The sequence below is a fragment of the Hyperolius riggenbachi genome, chromosome 2 (genome assembly GCF_040937935.1).
Source record: "Hyperolius riggenbachi isolate aHypRig1 chromosome 2, aHypRig1.pri, whole genome shotgun sequence".
NCBI lineage: Eukaryota > Metazoa > Chordata > Amphibia > Anura > Hyperoliidae > Hyperolius > Hyperolius riggenbachi.
Window position 1 is genome coordinate 496,652,128 of NC_090647.1, and position 22,450 is coordinate 496,674,577.

Genomic DNA, 22,450 nt, shown 5'->3' on the forward strand with positions numbered 1-22,450 from the left:
TGCACACAACCCTGCTAACATTCTGTACTCTATACTCTATAAAAAAAGGTACATACACATGTCAGTTTTTTTCAAACGACCGGTCGTGTGGACGTCAAATCGGGCGTGTGTACAAATGGTCGTTCAGCTGATAAAACTGGATTTGACCGATCCGCCAAGTGTTTGTCAAAACCAGCGTTATCAGCTGAACAACCATTTGTACACATGCCCGATTTGACGTCCAAACGACCGGTCGTTTGAAAAAAATCCGACGTGTGTATCCACCTTAAAGGACTTACGAGGCCAAAATATGAAAAAAAAAGTTAAAGTTAAGTACCTGCATCTCTTTAAAAGTCACGGAGGACGCCATCCGCGCCCTCCATGTCGTTCCGCCGGGTCGCCGCCGCTCAATAGCCCCCCCGGCCGGTCACGACCGCACGGCCTGGGTCGGGCTCTCCAGCCTATGCCAATATGGTCGCCGGAGCTGGCCGCGGCTGCGCAGTCCGCGGGTGCGGCTGGGCAGCTCTAGGGCCAACCCCCCAATCCACGCTGCAGTAGCGTGGATCGGGGGGTTGGCCCTAGAGCTGCGCAGCCGCGGCCAGCTACGGCGGCCATATTGGCAGAGGCAGGAGAGCCCGACCCGGGCCGTGCGGTCGAGACCGGCCGGAGGGGCTATTGAGCGGCAGGGACCCAGCGGAACGACACAGAGGGTGCGGATGGCGTCCTCCGTGGCTTTTAAAGAGATGCAGGTACTTAACTTTTTTTTTTATATTTTGGCCTCGTAAGTCCTTTAAGCCACAGCACATTAGTGAGTGATCTCAGGCCTTACCATGATAATATCACCAGGCTGGATAGTGATCTCATCAAGACTTCTGGCATCGAAAGGATAGAGTGCTCGGTAATATACAACTTTCACATCCCCCTGTGAGATCATTAGTGGCGCTTTCTCTGGAGGAAGAAGAAAAAAAAAGGCAGGTACAGCTTTAATAAAAAATAAATAAATAAATATTTAGCATAGTAAATAAGAGTTCTGACACTTTAATACTTTATATGGGATTGTCCTGTATCATCATCTAGTTCAGGCATGGGCAAACTTCGCCCTCCAGCTGTTAAGGAACTACAAATCCAACAGTCCATTTGCCTTTAAGAGTCATGACTGTGGCTGTCAGACTCCTGCAATGCATTGTGGGACTTGCCCATGCCTGATCTAGTTCATGCATCAGCAGTGTCTGAATTACACACCTGAAACAAGCATGTGGCAGATACAGTAAAAACATCTGATGCACATGCTTGTACAGGGTCTATGGCTGAGGCCGGTTTCACAATGGCAACCAGCATTTTGGATGCGGTGCGATCAAATGATCGTACCGTACCACTATTAGCAGGCTTTGGAGATACCTGCAGTAATGCAATTTTTTGGCAGCAAGCCAAACTATAAGTAAGGCTCTCTAGCGCTCACCTCCTGTGGCGGAAATACGAATTGCAAGGAAGCGTATTGAAAAAATATGCTTCCGTACATTCGCACCGCAATGCAAAAAAGTTTAAAATATCTGCGGCACCATTGATTTATATGACTTTCGGTCGATGCACGCTGCTGCGGATGTTGACTTATACCGCGCTGATGCATTTGCATCAGAAGCGATACTTCCGACGCACCACATCAGGTATGAAATATCCCATAGACTGTCACTGCTTTAGCGTTACCCTGCAGTAAAAAAAAGGGTAACGCAACGCAATGATAACATCCCAGTGTAAAAGGGGCCTAAAAATATTAGAGGGGTCTTGCCAGCAGGATAAGCAGGACAGCCAGGCAAGTTGAGTTGTTTCAAAATAAATTAGTATGGCAGCCTCCGTATACCTCTCACGCCAGGTCTCCTTTAATCTGTTATTTGCAAAGATGCAGACTGGGCACTCTCACTGTTAATTTATTTCTTCCATCAACATTACAGCCATCAAAATGTGCTTCAAACGTCCTTTAAAGTGTAACTGTCGGGCATAAAATCTGTAATAAGTAATAAGGATGCTAACCAGGCAATCCAAAAGTTAAAATCACTATACTTTTCTTGTTGATAAATGATCATTCCCCAGTTTGTAGAGAAAACACACATTATACATTGTTCTTTTAGACATGACTCAATGTTCCCTACTCTGGTCTCCGTGGGGGTCATGTGCAAATTATAACCTTGCCAGAAATCACATGACCAGGTTAGCCCTGCTATAAGTGCCATTCCTCTCCAGTGCTGGTATCCTGACTTAACCTTCCTGGCGGTAAGCCCGAGCTGAGCTCGGGCTATGCCGCCGGAAGGCACCGCTCAGGCCCCGCTGGGCCGATTTGCATAATTTTTTTTTTTGCTGCACGCAGCTAGCACTTTGCTAGCTGCTTGCAGTGCCCGATCGCCGCCGCTACCAGCTGATCCGCCGCGCCGCCCCCCCCCCCCCCCAGACCCCGTGCGCTGCCTGGCCAATCAGTGCCAGGCAGCTCTATGGGGTGGATCGGAATCCCCTTCGACGTCACGACGTCGGTGACGTCATCCCGCCCCGTCGCCATGGCGACGGGGAAGCCCTCCAGGAGATCCCGTTCTTTCAACGGGATCTCCTGATCGCTGGAGGCGATCGGAGGGACTGGGGGGATGCCGTTGAGCAGCGGCTGTCATGTAGCGAGACTTTGTCTCGCTACATGAAAAAAAAAAAAAAAAAAAAAAAAAGATTTGCTGCCCCCTGGCGGATTTTTAGCAAACCGCCAGGAGGGTTAAAGACACACTGGCGTGTCGAAACGCGTCATTATAACCCGGCACACGGAGCTTGCCTGGACTCCAGACCTACCACGTACCCTTGTTGATGTCCCCCGCTGGCCACAGTCGATGTCCGAGGAGTGGAACATTGAGCATGTGAGATATGCTTACAAATTTATGCAATCTTGTACGTGCATTTCTTTTGCAATTTGCAAACTGAATTAAAAGTATTGCACTATAGAGGTGCTCTCTTCTCTCTTTTGTTCTGAAACGGACACTTGTCAAATCCCACCGCTGAGACAGCTGCACTGGATGCTACCTTTCCTCCTTTCATTGTCTGACACTGGCATTGAAGAACTGATTTACTTTGGACATAATATTCTTTAGTCTTGGTTGTAAAACGCAGCGCATATATATTTGTCTATTGACTTAACCACTTGAGGACCGTGGGCTTTAACCCCCTTAAGGACCAGGCACTTTTTTTCCATTCAGACCACTGCAGCTTTCACGGTTTATTGCTCGCTCATACAACCTACCACCTAAATGAATTTTGGCTCCTTTTCTTGTCACTAATAAAGCTTTCTTTTGGGGCTATTTGATTGCTGCTGCGATTTTTACTTTTTATTATATTCATCAAAAAAGACATGAATTATGGCAAAAAAATGATTTTTTTTTTTAACTTTCTGTGCTGACATTTTTCAAATAAAGTAAAATTTCTGTATACATGCAGCGCGAAAAATGTGGACAAACATGTTTTTGATGAAAAAAACCCCATTCAGCCTATATTTATTGGTTTGGGTAAAAGTTATAGCATTTACAAACTATGGTGCAAAAAGTGAATTTTCCCATTTTCAAGCATCTATGACTTTTCTGACCCCCTGTTATGTTTCATGAGGGGCTAGAATTCCAGGATAGTATAAATACCCCCCAAATGACCCCATTTTGGAAAGAAGACATCCCAAAGTATTTACTGAGAGGCATAGTGAGTTCATAGAAGATATTATTTTTTGTCACAAGTAAGCGGAAAATGACACTTTGTGACAAAAAAAAAGAAAAAAAAAAGTTTCCATTTCTTCTAACTTGCGACAAAAAAAAATGAAATCTGCCACGGACTCACCATGCCCCTCTCTGAATACCTTGAAGTGTCTACTTTCCAAAATGGGGTCATTTGTGGGGTGTTTACTGTCCTGGCATTTTGGGGGGTGCCTAATTGTAAGCACCCCTGTAAAGCCTAAAGGTGCTCATTGGACTTTGGACCCCTTAGCGCAGTTAGGCTGCAAAAAAGTGCCACACATGTGGTATTGCCGTACTCAGGAGAAGTAGTACAATGTGTTTTGAGGTGTATTTTTACACATACCCATGCTGGGTGGGAGAAATATCTCTGTAAATGACAATTTTTTGATTTTTTTTTTTTTACACACAATTGTCCATTTACAGAGAGATTTCTCCCACCCAGCATGAGTATGTGTAAAAATACACCCCAAAACACATTGTACTACTTCTCCCGAGTACGGCGATACCACATGTGTGGCACTTTTTTGCACCCTAACTGTGCTAAGGGGCCCAAAGTCCAATGAGTACCTTTAGGATTTCACAGGTCATTTTGCGGAATTTGATTTCCAGACTACTCCTCACGGTTTAGGGCCCCTAAAATGCCAGGGCAGTATAGGAACCCTGCAAATGACCCCATTTTAGAAAGAAGACACCCCAAGGTATTCCGTTAGGAGTATGGTGAGTTCATAGAAGATTTTATTTTTTGTCACAAGTTAGCGGAAATTGATTTGTATTGTTTTTTTTCACAAAGTGTCACTTTCCGCTAACTTGTGACAAAAAATAAAATCTTCTATGAACTCACCATAGTCCTAACAGAATACCTTAGGGTGTCTTCTTTCTAAAATGGGGTCATTTGTGGGGTTCCTATACTGCCCTGGCATTTTAGGGGCCCTAAACCATGAGGAGTAGTCTGGAAAACAAATGCCGCAACATGACCTGTGAAATCCTAAAGGTACTCATTGGACTTTGGGCCCCTTAGCGCACTTAGGGTGTAAAACAGTGCCACACATGTGGTACCGCCGTACTCAGGAGAAGTAGTATAATGTGTTTTGTGGTGTATTTTTACACATACCCATGCTGGGTGGGAGAAATATCTCTGTAAATGACAATCTTGATTTTTTTTTTACACACAATTGTCCATTTACAGAGAGATTTCTCCCACCCAGCATGGGTATGTGTAAAAATACACCCCAAAACACATTATACTACTTCTCCTGAGTACAGCGATACCACATGTGTGACACTTTTTTGCAGCCTAGGTGCGCTAAGGGGCCCAACGTCCTATTCACAGGTCATTTTGAGGCATTTGTTTTGTAGACTACTCACGGTTTAGGGCCCCTAAAATGCCAGGGCAGTATAGGAACCCCACAAGTGACCCCATTTTAGAAAGAAGACACCCCAAGGTATTCCGTTAGGAGTATGGTGAGTTCATAGAAGATTTTATTTTTTGTCACAAGTGAAAAATGACACTTTGTGAAAAAAAAAACAATAAAAATCAATTTCCGCTCACTTTTGACAAAGAATAAAATCTTCTATGAACTCGTCATACACCTAACAGAATACCTTGGGGTGTCTTTTTTTCTAAAATGGGGTCACTTGTGGGGTTCCTATACCGCCCTGGCATTTTACGGGCCCAAAACCGTGAGTAGTCTGGAAACCAAATGTCTCAAAATGACTGTTCAGGGGTATAAGCATCTGAAAATTTTGATGACAGGTGGTCTATGAGGGGGCGAATTTTGTGGAACCGGTCATAAGCAGGGTGGCCTTTTAGATGACAGGTTGTATTGGGCCTGATCTGATGGATAGGAGTGCTAGGGGGTGACAGGAGGTGATTGATGGGTGTCTCAGGGGGTGGTTAGAGGGGAAAATAGATGCAATCAATGCACTGGGGAGGTGATCGGAAGGGGGTCTGAGGGGGATCTGAGGGTTTGGCCGAGTGATCAGGAGCCCACACGGGCAAATTAGGGCCTGATCTGATGGGTAGGTGTGCTAGGGGGTGACAGGAGGTGATTGATGGGTGTCTCAAGGTGTGATTAGAGGGGGGAATAGAGGCAAGCAATGCACTGGTGAGGTGATCAGGGCTGGGGTCTGAGGGCGTTCTGAGGGTATGGGCGGGTGATTGAGTGCCCTCTATGGGCAGATAGGGGTCTAATCTGATGGGTAGCAGTGACAGGGGGTGATTGATGGGTAATTAGTGGGTGTTTGGAGGAGAGAACAGATGTAAACACTGCACTTGGGAGGTGATCTGATGTCGGATCTGCGGGCGATCTATTGGTGTGGGTGGGTGATCAGATTGCCCGCAAGGGGCAGGTTAGGGGCTGATTGATGGGTGGCAGTGACAGGGGGTGATTGATGTTTGATCAGTGGGTTATTACAGGGAAGGACAGATGTAAATAATGCCCTGGCGAATTGATAAGGGGGGGGGGGGGTCTGAGAGAGTGTAGGCGGGTGATTGGGTGCCCGCAAGGGGCAGATTAGGGTCTGATCTGATGGGTAACAGTGACAGGTGGTGATAGGGGGTGATTGATGGGTAATTAGTGGGTGTCTGGAGGAGAGAATAGATGTAAACACTGCGCTTGGGTGGTGATCTGATGTCGGATCTGCGGGCGATCTATTGGTGTGGGTGGGTGATCAGATTGCCCGCAAGGGGCAGGTAAGGGGCTGATTGATGGGTGGCAGTGACAGGGGGTGATTTATGGGTGGCAGTGACAGGGGGTGATTGATGGGTGATTGACAGGTGATCAGTGGGTTATTACAGGGAAGGACAGAAGTAAATAATGCCCTGGCGAATTGATAAGGGGGGGGGGGGGCTGAGGGCAATCTGAGCGTGTAGGCGGGTGATTGGGTGCCCGCAAGGGGCAGATTAGGGTCTGATCTGATGGGTAACAGTGACAGGTGGTGATAGGGGGTGATTGATGGGTAATTAGTGGGTATTTAGAGGAGAGAGTAGATGTAAACACTGCGCTTGGGTGGTGATCTGATGTCGGATCTGCGGGCGATCTATTGGTGTGGGTGGGTGATCAGATTGCCCGCAAGGGGCAGGTTAGGGGCTGAGTGATGGGTGGCAGTGACAGGGGGTGATTGACAGGTGATCAGGGGGGATAGATGCATACAGTACATGGGGGGGGTCTGGGGAGAATCTGAGGGGTGGGGGGTGATCAGGAGGGAGCAGGGGGCAGGGTGGGGGATAAAAAAAAAATAGCGTTGACAGATAGTGACAGATGGGTGATTAGGGGGGTGATTGGGTGTAAACATGGGTCTGGGGGGTGGGCGGGGGGGGGGTCTGAGGGGTGCTGTGGGCGATCAGGGGGCGGGGGGGGGGGGGGAATCAGTGTGCTTGGTGCAGACTAGGGTGGCTGCAGCCTGCCCTGGTGGTCCCTCGGACACTGGGACCACCAGGGCAGGAGGCAGCCTGTATAATACACTTTGTAAACATTACAAAGTGTATTATACACTTTGTATGCGGCGATCGTCGGGTTAACATCCCGCCGGCGCTTCCGTATGGCCGGCGGGATGTTGCGGCGGGTGAGCTCCGCCCATGCCCCTACAAGGACCGCCGCCATTTGTCAATACGGCGGTCCTTGCGGGGTCCACTTCCCGGCCGCCAATTGTCAATACGGCGGTCGGGAAGTGGTTAACTAATGCAGCCTGATTGGCTGAAGCTTCTTTCCTTCCTGTTTTCCCCTCCCACACCTCTGTTTCTCTCTGATTGGCCAATATTTCTCATGCTGGGACAATGTACTTTCTATAGTGAAGGGCGGCTATGCATACATAATCAGGCAGAGGAGAGTAAGGGAGGAAATTACATCAGAATTGGCTTCAAAAATAGCCAGTTAGAGAAAATCCTTCTTAGCATTTAGCTTTTTTTTACTGTAAAAAAAAAATCACTAAAATCAAAAACGTGGACAGTGCAATACATAGGTTATGCAAGTATTTATCTACTTATATGTGTTTTTTTCTGAGATAGTATGGTTGACAGCTCCTCTTTAATCAGTACTACACTCCTCATTCCTCAAGATCATCACATGCAACCTTAAAACTTACCTATTCAGGAAAATATATACCGGTGATATAAACTAGACATTATCCAGCTAGTTATTCTCATCTAACCAGCAGGACACCACTGCCAGCTTATTTACAGCACAACTCCCTTTATCAGGGGCAGTACCAAGCCTACTTATGTGCCACAGCACTGAAATCTATCCCCTGTTGCCCCTAACAGTATCTTGAGCAGAAACCCAAAAGCACCACAGGCTTTTATATTAGTCAACCTACCACTTTCTTCACCAGAAATCTCTGTGCCGAGTTAGCCAATTAAATTATGTAGATCCAAAGAGTAGAAAACTCCGGGCACCAGTTGCTTTGCAAGTCACCTTTTTATTTGCTCCCCAACACCTTCAAAACATAACAGCAATAAATCCTGGCCTAAATTATGTAGGTAGAAAAAACAAAGGTCTGTAAAAGTAATACCTTTTAATGGCTAGCTGATAAAAGTTATGCACGCTTTCAAGGAGCTAGTCCTCTTCTTCTGGCATATTTTGATGTCAGCTGAAGGAAAACACTAAGGGCCTGTTTCCACTACATGCAGATTGGATGCAGAATGGATGCAGAAAAATGGACTCCAATGAATGCCTATGGGAAAATCTGCATCAGAAAAATTGCGTTTCGTGGAAACAGGCCCATAGGCTTTCATTGGAGTCAGTTTTTCTGCATCCATTCTGCATCCAATCTGCGTGTAGTGGAAATAGGCTCTTATGCAGGTAAATAGGAAGCACGAAGACGACAGTTGTGCTGGTTACTGTTTACCTGTTAAGTGTCAGGTGATCAGTAGGCTTGAACCAGTGAGCTCATGCAAGTATATAAGAACTCCAGCAGGCTGAAGATCATGAAAGCATGCAAGTAATTTTAAAGAAGGTGTCATGAAACGCATTCTGCAATTTAAACCTTCTATTAATGTCTTGAACATTTCCATTAATTTGCATTCATAAAGTTTTCTTGATTGTTCATTTTCTAAATTACCCTTAAAGTGCACCTGAGACAAAGGGGAGGGAGTGGGGTTGTGGTTGCTTCATCTCAAGTCCACCTTAACTATTTAACGACCGCTCCATGCCAATTGGCGTGGACGTGGCAGCAGCCCCAGTACCGCCTAACGCCTGTCATTCATCTCTGCTTGAATGACAGAGCTCCGCTCCGTCATCAGTCTCCCAGCAGCGATAGCCGCTGGGAGACTGTTAGATGGCGAAGCTGCCGTCTATTTACACTGTACAGCGCTGCGATCTATGGCAGAGCTGTACTGGGGACAGCCGTGTCACTCTAGAGGCACAGAGAGTGATCGTCTCTCATAGGCTGATGTCTATGAGAGACAATCACTGTGATTGGCTGGCGGGGCAAGGGGTAATAAAAAATAAATGAATAGTAATATTTATTATAAAAAAAACAAAAACACAAATATTTATTGAAAAAACACACAAACATCTGGAAAGCGATCACACCCAACCAACAGAGAGCTCTGTTGGTGGGCAGAAAACGGGGGAGGGGGATCACTTGTGTGCTGAGTTGTCCGACCCTGCAGCGAGGCCTTAAAGCTGCAGTGGCCTATTTTGTCAAAAGAGGAGGGAGGGGGTAAGCCAAGATCCTTAAATATTTAAGGCTTCCTCCAGCCCCCTCCAGGCTTATTGCTCCATCACCATCCTCCTCTGCCTCCTGGATCTTCTGCAATTGTCCCTGAAAAGTCCTCCAGTCGGCACAGAATAGGAGCATGCACGCGACCAGTCCTCGCATACGCAGTATGCCCCGGACCGGAAGACTTTGCGGGGCTAATCGCAGAAAATCCAGAAGGTAGAGGAGGGAGCAATAAGGCTAGAGAGGACTGGAGGAAGCCTGGTTAAATATAATCTCTCCCCCCCCCCCCTTTTAATCTCCAGTTTACTTTAAGTACTTTCATATGTCACACACTGCATCCTGGCTGACAGAGTGATGGGACACTGGTGTGTCTAATGTCTTATGATGACACTCCGCGTAAAATGCCCCTCAAGGGGAATCTATGTAGGTGAAACAGGACAAAAGGGCGCAAAAGAATGAACCATCACTGCATTTAAATCAGTGAGGGTAAAATGTGCACACCTGTAGCCCAACACTTCTGTACCACTGTCATCTATGTGTTTACTATTTACCTACATACATTGGTTTACTTCAGCTACGATCTGGAAATATGCCTAAAAAGAAGACCCTGAAAGCTTTCATAACTTAAAGAGAGTCTGAAGCGAGAATAAATCTCGCTTCAGACCTCATAAATAGCAGGGGCACGTGTGCCCCTGCTAAACCGCCGCTATCCCGCGGCTTAACGGGGGTCCCTGATCCCCCAAATCCCCTCCGTAATGCGAGGGAGCGTTTCCGCGTTGGGGCACGGCTACCTGCCGCAGCCCTGCCCCACGCGCGTCTGTCAGCGCGTATCTCCGCCTCTCCCCCGCCCCTCTCAGTCTTCCTTCACTGAGAGGGGCGGGGGAGAGGCAGCGATGCGCCGCTGAGAGATGCGACTGGAGGCAGGGCTGCAGCCGTTAGCCCTGCCTCCAGGAACGACCAAGTCTGCGACCAAGTGTCGCAGTGGGGGGTTTGGAGGTGAAGGGACCCCCGTTCAGCAGCGCTATAGTGGCGGTTTAGCAGGGGCACACGTGCCCCTGCTAACCATGAGCTCTGAAGCGAGATTTATTCTCGCTTCAGAGTCTCTTTAACATTATCAGTTTGCCATGAAAAGGTATTACTTTTACAAAACTTTCTTTTAACCAAAAATCTAAAGTCTATTTCAGTCAGTCTCAGAAACCATAACATCCACTTATAGCAAACTTCAAGAGACTTGGCCAAGCAGTATACAGGTGCATGGCTGTGACCTAAGGATAAAAGAGACCCTGAGTTGTGCCTTATAAATGAAAACTGGAGGTCCCCAGCATCCTCCTGGCCCTCTCCGCTGTCCCGCTGGCGGCTCCAGTAACGTGCCAACTTCGAGTGAAGTCGTGCGTGCTCGCCCCCGCTACGTAGCTGTTGCATCAGCCACCGTAAGAGCCCTGCGCATGTGCGGTTCATTCTTTAGAGAACCGCGCATGCGCAGGAATCTTAGGGTGGCATGTGTAAGAGCAGGTGTTCAAGTCCCACCCACACAGCACACACCCGTACCTGTCCAGGGAACCTGTCCTCCTGGTATCATTGGCTCGGGAGGCTGCTGAAACAGTTTGGCTGCCTTCTCCTGAGCCTCCATTATTCGCTCTTCCTCCATCCTTCTCACAGCCTCTTCCCTCTTCTGTTTCTCCTCGTCATGAAACGGTTTGTGTCGCGGCAGCTCTTCCTCCTGCTTCACCCGGTCCTGCCATTGTTTATCTTGCTCGAAGGCCTTCCTGAAGAAAGACAAGGAAACATATCAGTTACAAGCTGAAAAGCCATTATAACAGTATATCTGAGTGGCAAAAGCGAGCCCCTCGGTACAAGGCTTTCTATGCAGGCTCCAGGAGATTTAGAGAGGAGTGGGCCAAGGCAAGCCAAGGACTGGGAAGACACAAAAGAGATAAAGGACCAGGAGCCAATAGTGCAATATGTTAAATGTGAATGAAACACAGCATTTCTTTGCTCTAAAAATTATTTACATTATTATGTAAAATTATTTACAGCATATTATATACAACCAGCATTTTTTTTTTACTAGAACAGCATTCAAAGGGCTACACACAGGACTTCAGTGCAGAGAAATCTGGACACATTCGAAGTGGAGATAATGTTATTTTGTGTTTACTTAATTGTATCAAGTGAGGAATGTGACACATTCTCTGACTGTGCAGAAGCTGCTGGACACAGACAGAAACTCAAAGCATTTCTGCCTTCAATGCAACATGAATAAAACCAGTTATGAATAAAATGCAAAGTAAGTTCTCAAAGCAAAAAACTACTTTTGGGAACTTGTCATTTTGAAATGAATAATAATACTCATGCACAAATGCAAATATGATAACCGTATGGCATATAAACAGAAGGAAAACATGTTTTTATTGAATATTATGTTAGTGTTTTATACCGCTTTAAAACAAACAGAGTGGTGTATCGCGGTACGGCATAACTGGCGATTTGTAACGCGGTTTACTGCTATGCACCACCTATGTGACATACACTGTGCGGTAGTAGCATAGCGTTATAACTGATGACAGTATGATAGTAGTAAAAATGTTTCTGTACCGTGTTAGCCAAACAATATATGTAGTTAGAAAAAAAAAAAAAAGTCTTGTAAAAGTAATACCTTTTAATGGCTAACTGATAAAATTAAATAATGCAAGCTTTCTGGAATCTAGTCCCCTTCTTCAGGCATATTTCCAGATGTTAGCTGTAGTAAAACACTGATGCAGGTAAATAGTAAACACAAAGATGGCAGTTGTGCTGGTTAGTGTTTAGCAGTTAGAGGTCATGTGAACGGCAGGCTGGAGCTAGTGAGCTCATGCAAGCAAACATGAAATCTAGCTTGTTTATGAAGATCATGAAGCCAAGTCAATCATGTTACATAAAGAGTCATGAATCCTGTTCCACAATTTAACCCTTCTGTTAATGTCTTGAACAGTTTCATAAATTTCTACTCAGAAATTCTCTTGCTTGTTCATTTTTGTTACACTTAAGAATAAGTACTTTGAGATCTTGCATGCTGTGTCCTGGTTCACAGAAGTGTTGGCCGACTGGTGTGTCCATTTTCCCCTCATTAATTTTAAAGCGGTGATAGTTCATTCTTGTGCGCAGTTTTTGTCCTGTTTCTCCTATTTAGATTCCTTTTGAGGGGCATTTCATGCAGCGTATCATGTATACAACATTGGATGACTCACAGGAAAATTGGTCTGATATTTGATGATATTTCTGTGATTTTGGTATTTGTATTTGGCTTGTGCACAAGATAAAAGGGCAGGTCTCACATCTTGTGTTATTGCAGGGTAATGTGCCTGGAGTTTCTGGTGTAGATAATGCAGACTGTCCTCTTGCCCCCCCGCGGGCACTATACTAGCTATTCTGGGGCACTACCTACCCATACTGGGGCACTATACTAGCTATACTGGGCATTATACTGGGCACTATACTAGCTATACTGGCCACTATACTAGCTATACTGGCCACTATACTAGCTATACTGGGGCACTACCTACCCATACTGGGCACTATACTAGCTATACTGGGGCACTACCTAACCATACTGGGCACTATACTAGCTATACTGGGGCACTACCTACCCATACTGGGCACTATATACTAGCTATACTGGGGAACTACCTAACCATACTGGGCACTATACTAGCTATACTGGGGCACTACCTACCCGTACTGGGCACTATACTGGGGCACTACCTACCCATACTGGGACTATACTAGCTATACTGGGGTAACTATACTAGCCATACAGGGGTAACTATACTAGCCATACTGGGGCAACTAAACTCCCTATACTGGGGCAACTATGCTAGCTATGCCGTCACACCCTAGCCCTCTCGTAACCCGCTGCGCACGACACTGTCCACTAGGACACCCCCCCAAAAAAAAGGTTGGGGACCCCTGCCCTAAAGTATGTCTTAGGGGCAAGAAATCTACTAAAAAATAAAACCTCCCAACAGAGGTGTGATGAGTAACAATTTGTTAGGTGGAGGTGCCCAAAAATATATAAAAGGGAGAGGGAAGCAGGAATTATTTTCATATCAAAACCAATGCATGTGCGCCCTACTGATGGGCTGGCGTTAAAGTGGACCTAAACTCTGAACAGGACAAAAGGAAAACAGAGAAATGCACCCTGTATGTATTTAGAGCGAAGAGCCTATCTAATAACCCCTCATCTGTGACTAATCACAACTGTAATTTGATCTCTCAGCTGTGTCAGATGGCTGCCTCGGCAGCAGATAATTTGTAAACATAGGATGTTAACCCTATGGCTGCTTCCATGAAAGCAGGAAGTAGACACACTGCGGATTTATTTCAGGATTTGTATCAATTGTAAACAAATCATTTTTTTCTTTAAAGTGTACCAGAGAAGCCAGATAAAAAAAAAAAAAGTATACATACCTGGTGCTTCCTCCTGCCCCGTTCAGGCTTATCGTGTCCTTGCCATCCTCCTCCGCCGCCTGTAGCATCCGCAATCCGTCCCAGTGATCTGGTCAGTCGGTGCATTGCGCAGTGCGCGCCAACTACCAGCATTACCAGGGTGGATTGTGGAGGTTACAGGCGGCGGAGGAAGATGGCGAGGGTACAATTAGCCTGAACGGGGCAGGAGGAAGCACCAGGTATGTATCTTTTTTTTTTTTTTAAAGATCTGCCAGGTTTCCTTTAGGGTTATTATGCTGTTTATCTTTTAGAGCAGAGAGGAAGTTATGAGTTCAGGTCTGCTTAAACTAGTTAAAATAACTAATTGCACTATGCAATTGAAAAGGTACCAAAAAGTAGGTGAAAAAGTCCTGTCAAAATGATTCTGAGTATTTCCTTGCTGGTGACTTAAGGGGCATTTGATTGATTAGGTGTGAAAATATCACCTAGGAGAAAACCTGAATAAGGATGCACGAGAGAGAGAGTGAATGAAAGAAAGTGAGAAAGCGAAACTAGCAGAAAATCATTGCATAAACATTGACTATACAGCGATGACAGCAGTGACATAGTCAATCATAATTTGGTTCTTCTTCCTGGAAAAAGTAAAAAGCTGTATATGGCGAATTACAGGCCAATTACAAGTAAAAGCTCTCTCTCTATGCCTACACATAATAACAGGAGATAGTTGCCTCCTAACTGTGCGATACACATATACCTAAGAAAGCAGAAAAAACTTGTGATGGAAGATAAGCTATATCTCGACTGCACACTGGTCTGACTTCCTCCAGGCGGCTGTGCTTTCTCACTCTCTGTCCTGATATGTCCTTCACTGACACTCCTGCTTTCAGGAAGCTGCCTAGATAACAAACATACAGTTATACAGAATCGCCACTCCGGATTTATTTCAATCTACAGCTTTAAATTACAGCTACTTAATGCATAAAAGTCTCCTATAAGAAATTAGGCATCTTTAAAGGACAACTGAAGTGAGAAGAATATGGAGGCTGCCATATTTTTTTTTCCTTTTTAACAATACCAGTTGCCTGGCATCCATGCTGAGCTGTTTGGCTGCAGTAGTGTCTGAATTAGAGCAGAAGCAAGCATGCAGCTAATGTTGTCAGATCTGATGTCAGAAACACCTGATCTGCTGCATGCTTGTTCAGGGTCTATGGCTAAAAGTATTAGAGGCAGAGGATCAGCAGGACTGCCAGGCAACTGGTATTGCTTAAAAGGAAATACATTTGGCAGCCTCCATATAACACTCGCTTCAGTTGTCCTTTTAAGTGTACCTGAAGTGTAATATGGCATGAGGAGATATAAATGCGAGTATATAACAGCAATCCCATGTAGAACTTGCCTATGGTAATTTTTGGGGGTCATTACAAGGGTTAATAAACCAGTGCTTTATCCATGCATTTGAACTGCAGACCCCATAAAACCTCTGTGTGGATGTGCAGACACTTGACTTGACTTGACAGGTCATCATTTCTCTGTGTGGAATAACAGGAATGCAAGTGTGACATTAAACATGGCTCAGACTTCAGATTGAGATTTTCAGTCCTTATAGCCAAAAGAAATATATTGGACTCCAGGGAAGTTCTGCTTAAGATTAGTTCTATTGATACAATTACTTCTCTCAAGTTTATATTCACTTCAAGTTTGCTTTAACCACTGGAGGACCACAGGCTTACACCCCCCTAGTGACCAGGCCATTTTTTACAATTCAGCACACTGCAGCTTGTGCTGCAGGGCCATACAACTTACCATCCAAATGAAACTTACCTCCTCTTTTTGCCACCAACAGAGCTTTCTGTTGGTAGCATCTGATTGTTGCTGCGATTTTTTCTTTATTCCAATCCAATCACTGATGCCTATGAGACGGGATCACATTGTGAGCCACTCAAGGGGACAGCTTGGGGACAGCTTAGGGGCACGGCAACCCCCACCGCCGATAGGCGTTCAGAAGGGAGTTAAGGATCCTTTCCAGACTCAACTATAACACATATGCTTCCTCCCTTTAACCACTTTACCCCCGCGCGTACGTATTTCTCCGTCCCTTTTTCCATCCTTTAACCCCCAGGGACGGAGAAATACGTACTTTCCGCGCTCCCGCCGCTGTCCGCTCTCCCGCTCGTAAACACGCCGCCCGCCGCTAGTAAACACGCCGCCGCCTGCTCGCCCGGAGATCAATGAACGGGAAAATCCATTCCCGTTCGTTGATCTAAGCCCCGCAATGATCCGCTGCCGCTCGGCTGAGCAGCGCGACCATTGTGGGGGAAAAAAAAAATAGGTCGCATAAACAAAATGTTATTGTGGCCATCTTGTGGCCAAATAGTAAAACTACATCCAAAGCATTTTTCACATAGAAATAAATTAGTTTAACACACAAAATTAACCCTTTACCTCCCACACTCCCCAATTTTTTTTTCTTGTAATTTAAAAAAAAAATAAAAAATTACAATTAAAAAAAAATACATAAATAGTTACCTTAGGGACTGAACTTTTTAAATATTTATGTCAAGAGGGTATAACACTGTTACTTTATAAACTATGGGCTTGTAATTAGGGATGGATGCAAAACTGAAAAAATTGCACCTTTATTTCCAATTAAAATATTGGCGCCAAACATTGTGATAGGGACATAATTTAAATGGTTTTATAACCGGGACAAATGGGCAAATACATTTCATGGGTTTCAATTACAGTAGCATGCATTATTTAAAAACTATAAAGGCCAAAAACTGAAAAAATAATTTTTTTCCCACGTTTTTTCCTATTTTCCCATTAAAACACATTTAGAATAAAATAATTGTTGGCATAATGTCCCACCTAAAGAAAGCCTAATTGGTGGCGAAAAAAACAAGATATAGTTCATTTCATTGCGATAAGTAATGATAAAGTTATAGACGAATGAATGGAAGGAGCGCTGAAAGGTGAAAATTGCTCTGGTGGTCAGGGGGTAAAACCCCTCAGTGGTGAAGTGGTTAAAGTGTCCCTGAGATGGGAATTGTAGGTGCATTTATCCTTACCTGGGGCTTCCCCCAGCCTCATTAGGTATGTGGGGTCCCTCGCCGACCGTTCCGATCTCCAGTAAATTGTGCAGCCTATATATGTCTTGATGTGTGAATATACGTAAAGTGGCAGGTCAGCCATTCGATAGGAAGGCATAATTTCCTCAGAAAATAGCTTGCATACCCTGGAGATACATTTCAGCCTATAAATGTTCAGCTCTGAAATGCAATAAGTGTAATCTTATTTATGGACTTGCTACACAGCAAGGATTACCCTGATCTAAACAGTACTGCGTCCTTAAACACCAGGAATTAGACATTACGCAAGGGTAAAAGTTCTACTTCAGTTTTGTTTCCTTTCATTTTTATAAGTAAATATCTTGTGTGTGTCTTTGCCATTTTGTAATTTTGTTTTCGAAAATATTTTTGTATATATTTTTTCCGCACTGTTCCACTTTGGGACTATTAAATCTTTATTTAACAAGCTAGTCTTCTGTGTGCTAAGCAGAGATTTTACATTTCCTAGAGAGACTGCAGAGTATTGTGTCATATAAGAGCTGTGCAACCTTTGGAGGTAAGAGCTGCATCATAAATTTAAAAAAAAACACTGAATGCATTTGTGGGCTGGAGCATTCCCTTCTTTGTTAATCATGTGTCAATCCCCTTACAAGGTAGCGCATACACGACAATAAACGTGAGGTCCAATATAGTCACAGTTTATCACAAGGGCCCACCAGTGTACTCTGTATTCTCTGGTGACAATAGTCCACTACAAGGTTCCACTTGAAATGCTTTGACACTAGATGATCTCCGCTATCGCCATCACCACACCCTGTGAGCTGTCACTCACCGGATTGTAAGACATTCACACAGGTCTAGTAGTGCATTGGGACACTTTGAGCTGCCCCCCACGATCATACACCAAGCACATATGGACTCTTTCCCTCAACCATGGGACAGAGCTCCCTTCCAGTTACCAGATAATAGTGACCTCAAAGAAAATGCCTCACATAGCATAAAACCATCTAACATTTATCGGGATCTAAAAATGGTTGCACTCACAAATTTTCTTCCTTGAAATACAGCATAGTTTGGCCACAAACTATCCTCTGTTTAGCTGCGCGCTGGCTGGCTCTTGGATTTTCTCCCCTCTCACGGGCTGGAGTGCACTCCCCAGTACCACTACAGCTCAGGACGCTGCTCGGATCACCCACCTCGTCTGCCACTCCCATTTCCGCAGCAAGGCTCCGCCCAACACATTTTTTCACATATGACTCATCAGGGGCTCCTGATGAGTCATACGTAAGCCTGGGTCCGGAACTGAGAGTGGTGAGTATCAAGTGCTGGTGCCACAGGATGGATCACCAATTACGTAGTCAGCATCTGCCTATGGCTAAAGTACATGTGGTTCTAGGCGCTACTCCAATTCGAATACAATTATACGAACAATAAAGCTACAGGGCATGGGTCGCCACACAGTGGGATGGGAAATGCCTCCCTAAATGAATGCGATAAAGTCTGTGCAGGCGCTCAACATAGATAATAGTTCGCAGTTCCAGAATCGTCTATATTCAAAACGGAGCCAAATGATATCACACGTTCAAAGATATATATCCACCAGGTACTCTCACCAGATCAGTTGGCTGACTCAATCACAAATCAGCAAAACAGCATAAAATATACTCCAACGTTCTTCCAATGCTATTGACATCAGATTCCAATGCCAACCCCTTAGATCGATCAGCAATATGCGCTTGTGTTTAGATATTTTCTACTCAGATGGGATGCACATTCCTTAAAAACTGATGGGCGATCTGTGCACACACCCGGCAGAGGCTCCCGATCTACGCTGCACACAGGAAGGCAAGAGCTCTTGCCTTCCTGTGTGCAGCGTAGATCGGGAGCCTCTGCCGGGTGTGTGCACAGATCGCCCATCAGTATTTAAGGAATGTGCATCCCATCTGAGTAGAAAATATCTAAACACAAGCGCATATTGCTGATCGATCTAAGGGGTCAGCATTGGAATCTGATGTCAATAGCATTGGAAGAACGTTGGAGTATATTTTATGCTGTTTTGCTGATTTGTGATTGAGTCAGCCAACTGATCTGGTGAGAGTACCTGGTGGATATATATCTTTGAACGTGTGATATCATTTGGCTCCGTTTTGAATCTAGACGATTCTGGAACTGTGAACTATTATCTATGTTGAGCACCTGCACAGACTTTATCGCATCTGTCTATGGCTGTCAACTATCTGAGCACCCACTGATATGCACTTCATGTAGTGATGCATACGGTAGTTGGGTTTGTTTTTGTGAATGGGAGATAACTTTGGGTCTACTATCTTGCGCAATGAGAACAAATAATAAAATAAGATGACAGAAGTACCTTTGTGCCTCTTCTTTATGTCTCTCCAGCTCCAAAATCTTCCTCTCCTGCTCCTTCAGCTTCATCCTCTCTGCCTCCACATCCCTCTGCTTCTCCAGGAGTTGCTTGCTGTGCATCTCCCGTAGCTCCTACAACAAGACAGGACAGCCTCAGTAACTGGCTAACAGGGCAGCAAAGTGCACTGAAGTATTCAGGAAATTCCATAAATCACAATTGGCAGTATTACGGGCCTAAAGAAGTATGCAAGAGCCCGCTAAACTCTCTGCCATTGTTCAATAAACACTTTTTGCACTTCACCTAGTGTCATCTTTGGAGGTAATGTGTATGGTTGTTGGGAGAAGTCTTCAGTAACATTAATAATAAGTATATCTTCAATCGAGTAGTCCACCACACTCGGATCAACACGTGTAAGGTTAGGAGGATAAACTTCTTTTGGAGAAACCACAGTGAAAAATATTCAAAAACTTGGTATCCAACTTTATTATATAAAAACTGCAACATTTTTCTGTCCAAAATTATGAATAATCAGTCATTCAAAAATATCATACGATTTGACAGTTTTTGATAAAATATAATTTGCACTTTGCTTGCAAAGTTACTCAGGCCTTAATAACTATGCAAAGTGCACATTATTTCTCATCAAAAATTGTCAAGTCTCTGAAGATTCATCATTTTTTTACAAAGTTTTTATTATAAACATTTTTGCAATTTTGATATGATAAAGTTGGATACCACGTTTCTGAATTTTCAATATTTTTCACTGTGGTTTCTCAAAATATTTTTTTTTTGCTACTGCTGGCTGAAAAGAGGCTTTCAAGCTCAACTAATCATGGAATTGAACAAGGCACGTTATGATGTTAATTACAATGAGAATTGAATATTGACAGTGTACAGAGACAAAGTGGTGGCTAGTGTACTATTTCATGGGCTAAATATGCTTGGAACGGCAGTACAGCTGGCTGCCTCTCCTCTGTGGAGCTGGGGGGTAGACTAAACAGATGTCTATTTGTGACACTCAAAGTAGGACAAACAAAAGATTCTGACTTCCTGTAGTTCACAGGAAGTAGTTGGTGAACGTGTACAAGACCCTCCACTCCGCCAGCAGGAAACAGGGGCATAAGCCTGTATAGATACAGTAGCAAAAAAAAAAGTATGTGAACCCTTTGGAATTATATCGATTTCTGCACAAATTGGTCATAAAATGTAAACATTCACAGTGCTGATGGAAAAAGTATGTGAACTCTTGGATTGAATAACTGGTTAAACTTCCTTTGGCAACAATAACTTCAACCAAACGTTTCCTATAGTTGCAGATCAGACATGCACAACCATCAGGAGTAATTCAAGACGACCACTCTTTACAGAACTGTTTCAGTTCAGCAATATTCTTGGGATGCCTGGTATAAATAGCTTTCTTGAGGTCAAGCCATAGCATCTCAATCGGGTTGAAGTCAGGCCTCTAACATGGATGTTAGCATATGCCAGAGACTTTTGTAAGTCTTTAGCTGACACTCTAGGATTCTTCTTCACCTCATTGAGCATTCTGCGTTGTGCTCTTGCAGTCCTATTTACAGGATAGCCACTCCTAGGGACAGTAGCAGCAGTGCTGAACTTTCTCCATCTATAGACAATTTGTCTTACCGTGGATTGATGAACAGCAAGGCTTTTGGAGATACTTTTATAACCCTTTCCAGCTTTATGCAAGTCAAGTGTTTCTCAATGTGAGAATCTAGTGCTACTGATCATAGAACACACACTCAAGTATCTGCACAAAGTGCCCAGAGTACAGGCCAAACAATGTACAGAGGACAATGGCCGCACGCTTTGTAGATGGATAGGATACTGCTGAATGAAGTAACAGAAGTATGCCCTGCGCACTGGAAAATACCTTCAGCTGGTTATTGAAGACGTCGATCTCCTGCAGCTTGGCTCGTGTTTCCTTCTCCACTGCATCCAGCTGATCTCTGAGCTGCTGACGGCCCATCTCCTTGGCTTCTAGGGCTCTCCTTAGTGTAAGAAGTGAGTCTCCTGGCCACAGGACAGATAGTTCAACAATTATTATAGGAAATGAGCTGATGAGCTGCACAGGTCTTGTTCTTCACTTCAGCATCAACAATATTTCTGAATTGTGATGTATATCTACTTTTGAGGATGTATTCCAACTTGGAAAAAAAGCCCCAGTATCTAATTTTTACTAAGGTGGAGTGAACTGGGCTTGCTTTACTAAGATATAGCTGCTGTTCTTCCCCCTCCTATCTGTCCTGGATGATCAGCCCCGAGCTCACCAACACCCCCTCCCCCCCAACACACACACACACACACTGGACCATACTAACCTTACTAAGGTCCTCCAGCTGATGCTCCTCCTCCCACTATTTGTTCTGGCTGATCAGCCAGTCCTAACAGTTTGGCCCTTGTCAAAATTGCTTAGGGCTTCATGCTTGCCATTTCCCTGCTTCCAATACACCCTCCAGCAGGAATTGCCAGCCCACTTGCAGCCTAAAGGTGCGTACACACATGCGACTATAGTCGTTTGTAACGATCGTTCCCCGATCTTTACCAACGACGATCGTTACAAAAAACGAACCACCGACTATTAAGGCAAACGACGAACGAGCCAAATCGCTACAAAAGAAAGTTCTGTCTCGGCGGATTTTAACCAACGACGATCGTTTGCAAAAGTAGTAAATCGTTGGAAACAGTCGTTCGTACTAGGCTTGACATGCGCATTTCACTATTTCTCTGTGAAACTTCTTATTTTTATGCGCAGACGCAATAGTTGCTTTACGTGGTGTAACGTTTGTTCTAACGATCAGATCGTTACACACTTTTTAAAACTATCTTTACTTAGGTCGTTCTTTCATCAATTAAAAGTTCGTTCGTCGTTCTCAACGAATGATCGTTGTCGCATGTGTGTATGTAGCATAATGCTCTCAAATCCTTAGCATGGGCCATAGTAGTGAAATAATCCATGCAATTCCCTACACTTGTCAATTTCATTCCTGTGGTTGATCGGTGTGATTAGGTGAGCATTTGAAACTTGAAGTTTTATTTCTGACTGCAATGGCCTTAACTACACAGGGTATAAATAAAAGGTGCTTAGTAAGTGTTTCTGTCTCTCACCAAGTGCTCCTAAAATCCAGTGTGAAGACTGAATTGTGCTCAAACTCTCCAGTCAAACTTGAGCATTTGATAAGCAG

General features: G+C 44.5%; 1 protein-coding gene across 3 annotated transcripts in view; it reads right to left on the reverse strand.

Moving 5' to 3' along the window:
- ITSN1 (intersectin 1) overlaps positions 1–22,450 on the reverse strand; it is a 207,028-nt gene that overhangs the window by 75,625 nt on the left and 108,953 nt on the right. For 2 of the 3 annotated variants that reach the window (XM_068270440.1, XM_068270438.1), the window contains 5 exons: positions 21,139–21,278; positions 19,251–19,378; positions 14,566–14,706; positions 10,935–11,152; positions 809–927 (listed from right to left, as the gene is read on the reverse strand). In XM_068270440.1, the coding sequence (XP_068126541.1) occupies positions 809–927; positions 10,935–11,152; positions 14,566–14,706; positions 19,251–19,378; positions 21,139–21,278 (746 nt within the window). The remainder of the gene's footprint in view (positions 1–808; positions 928–10,934; positions 11,153–14,565; positions 14,707–19,250; positions 19,379–21,138; positions 21,279–22,450) is intronic. The other variant, XM_068270439.1, reaches the window with a different exon arrangement.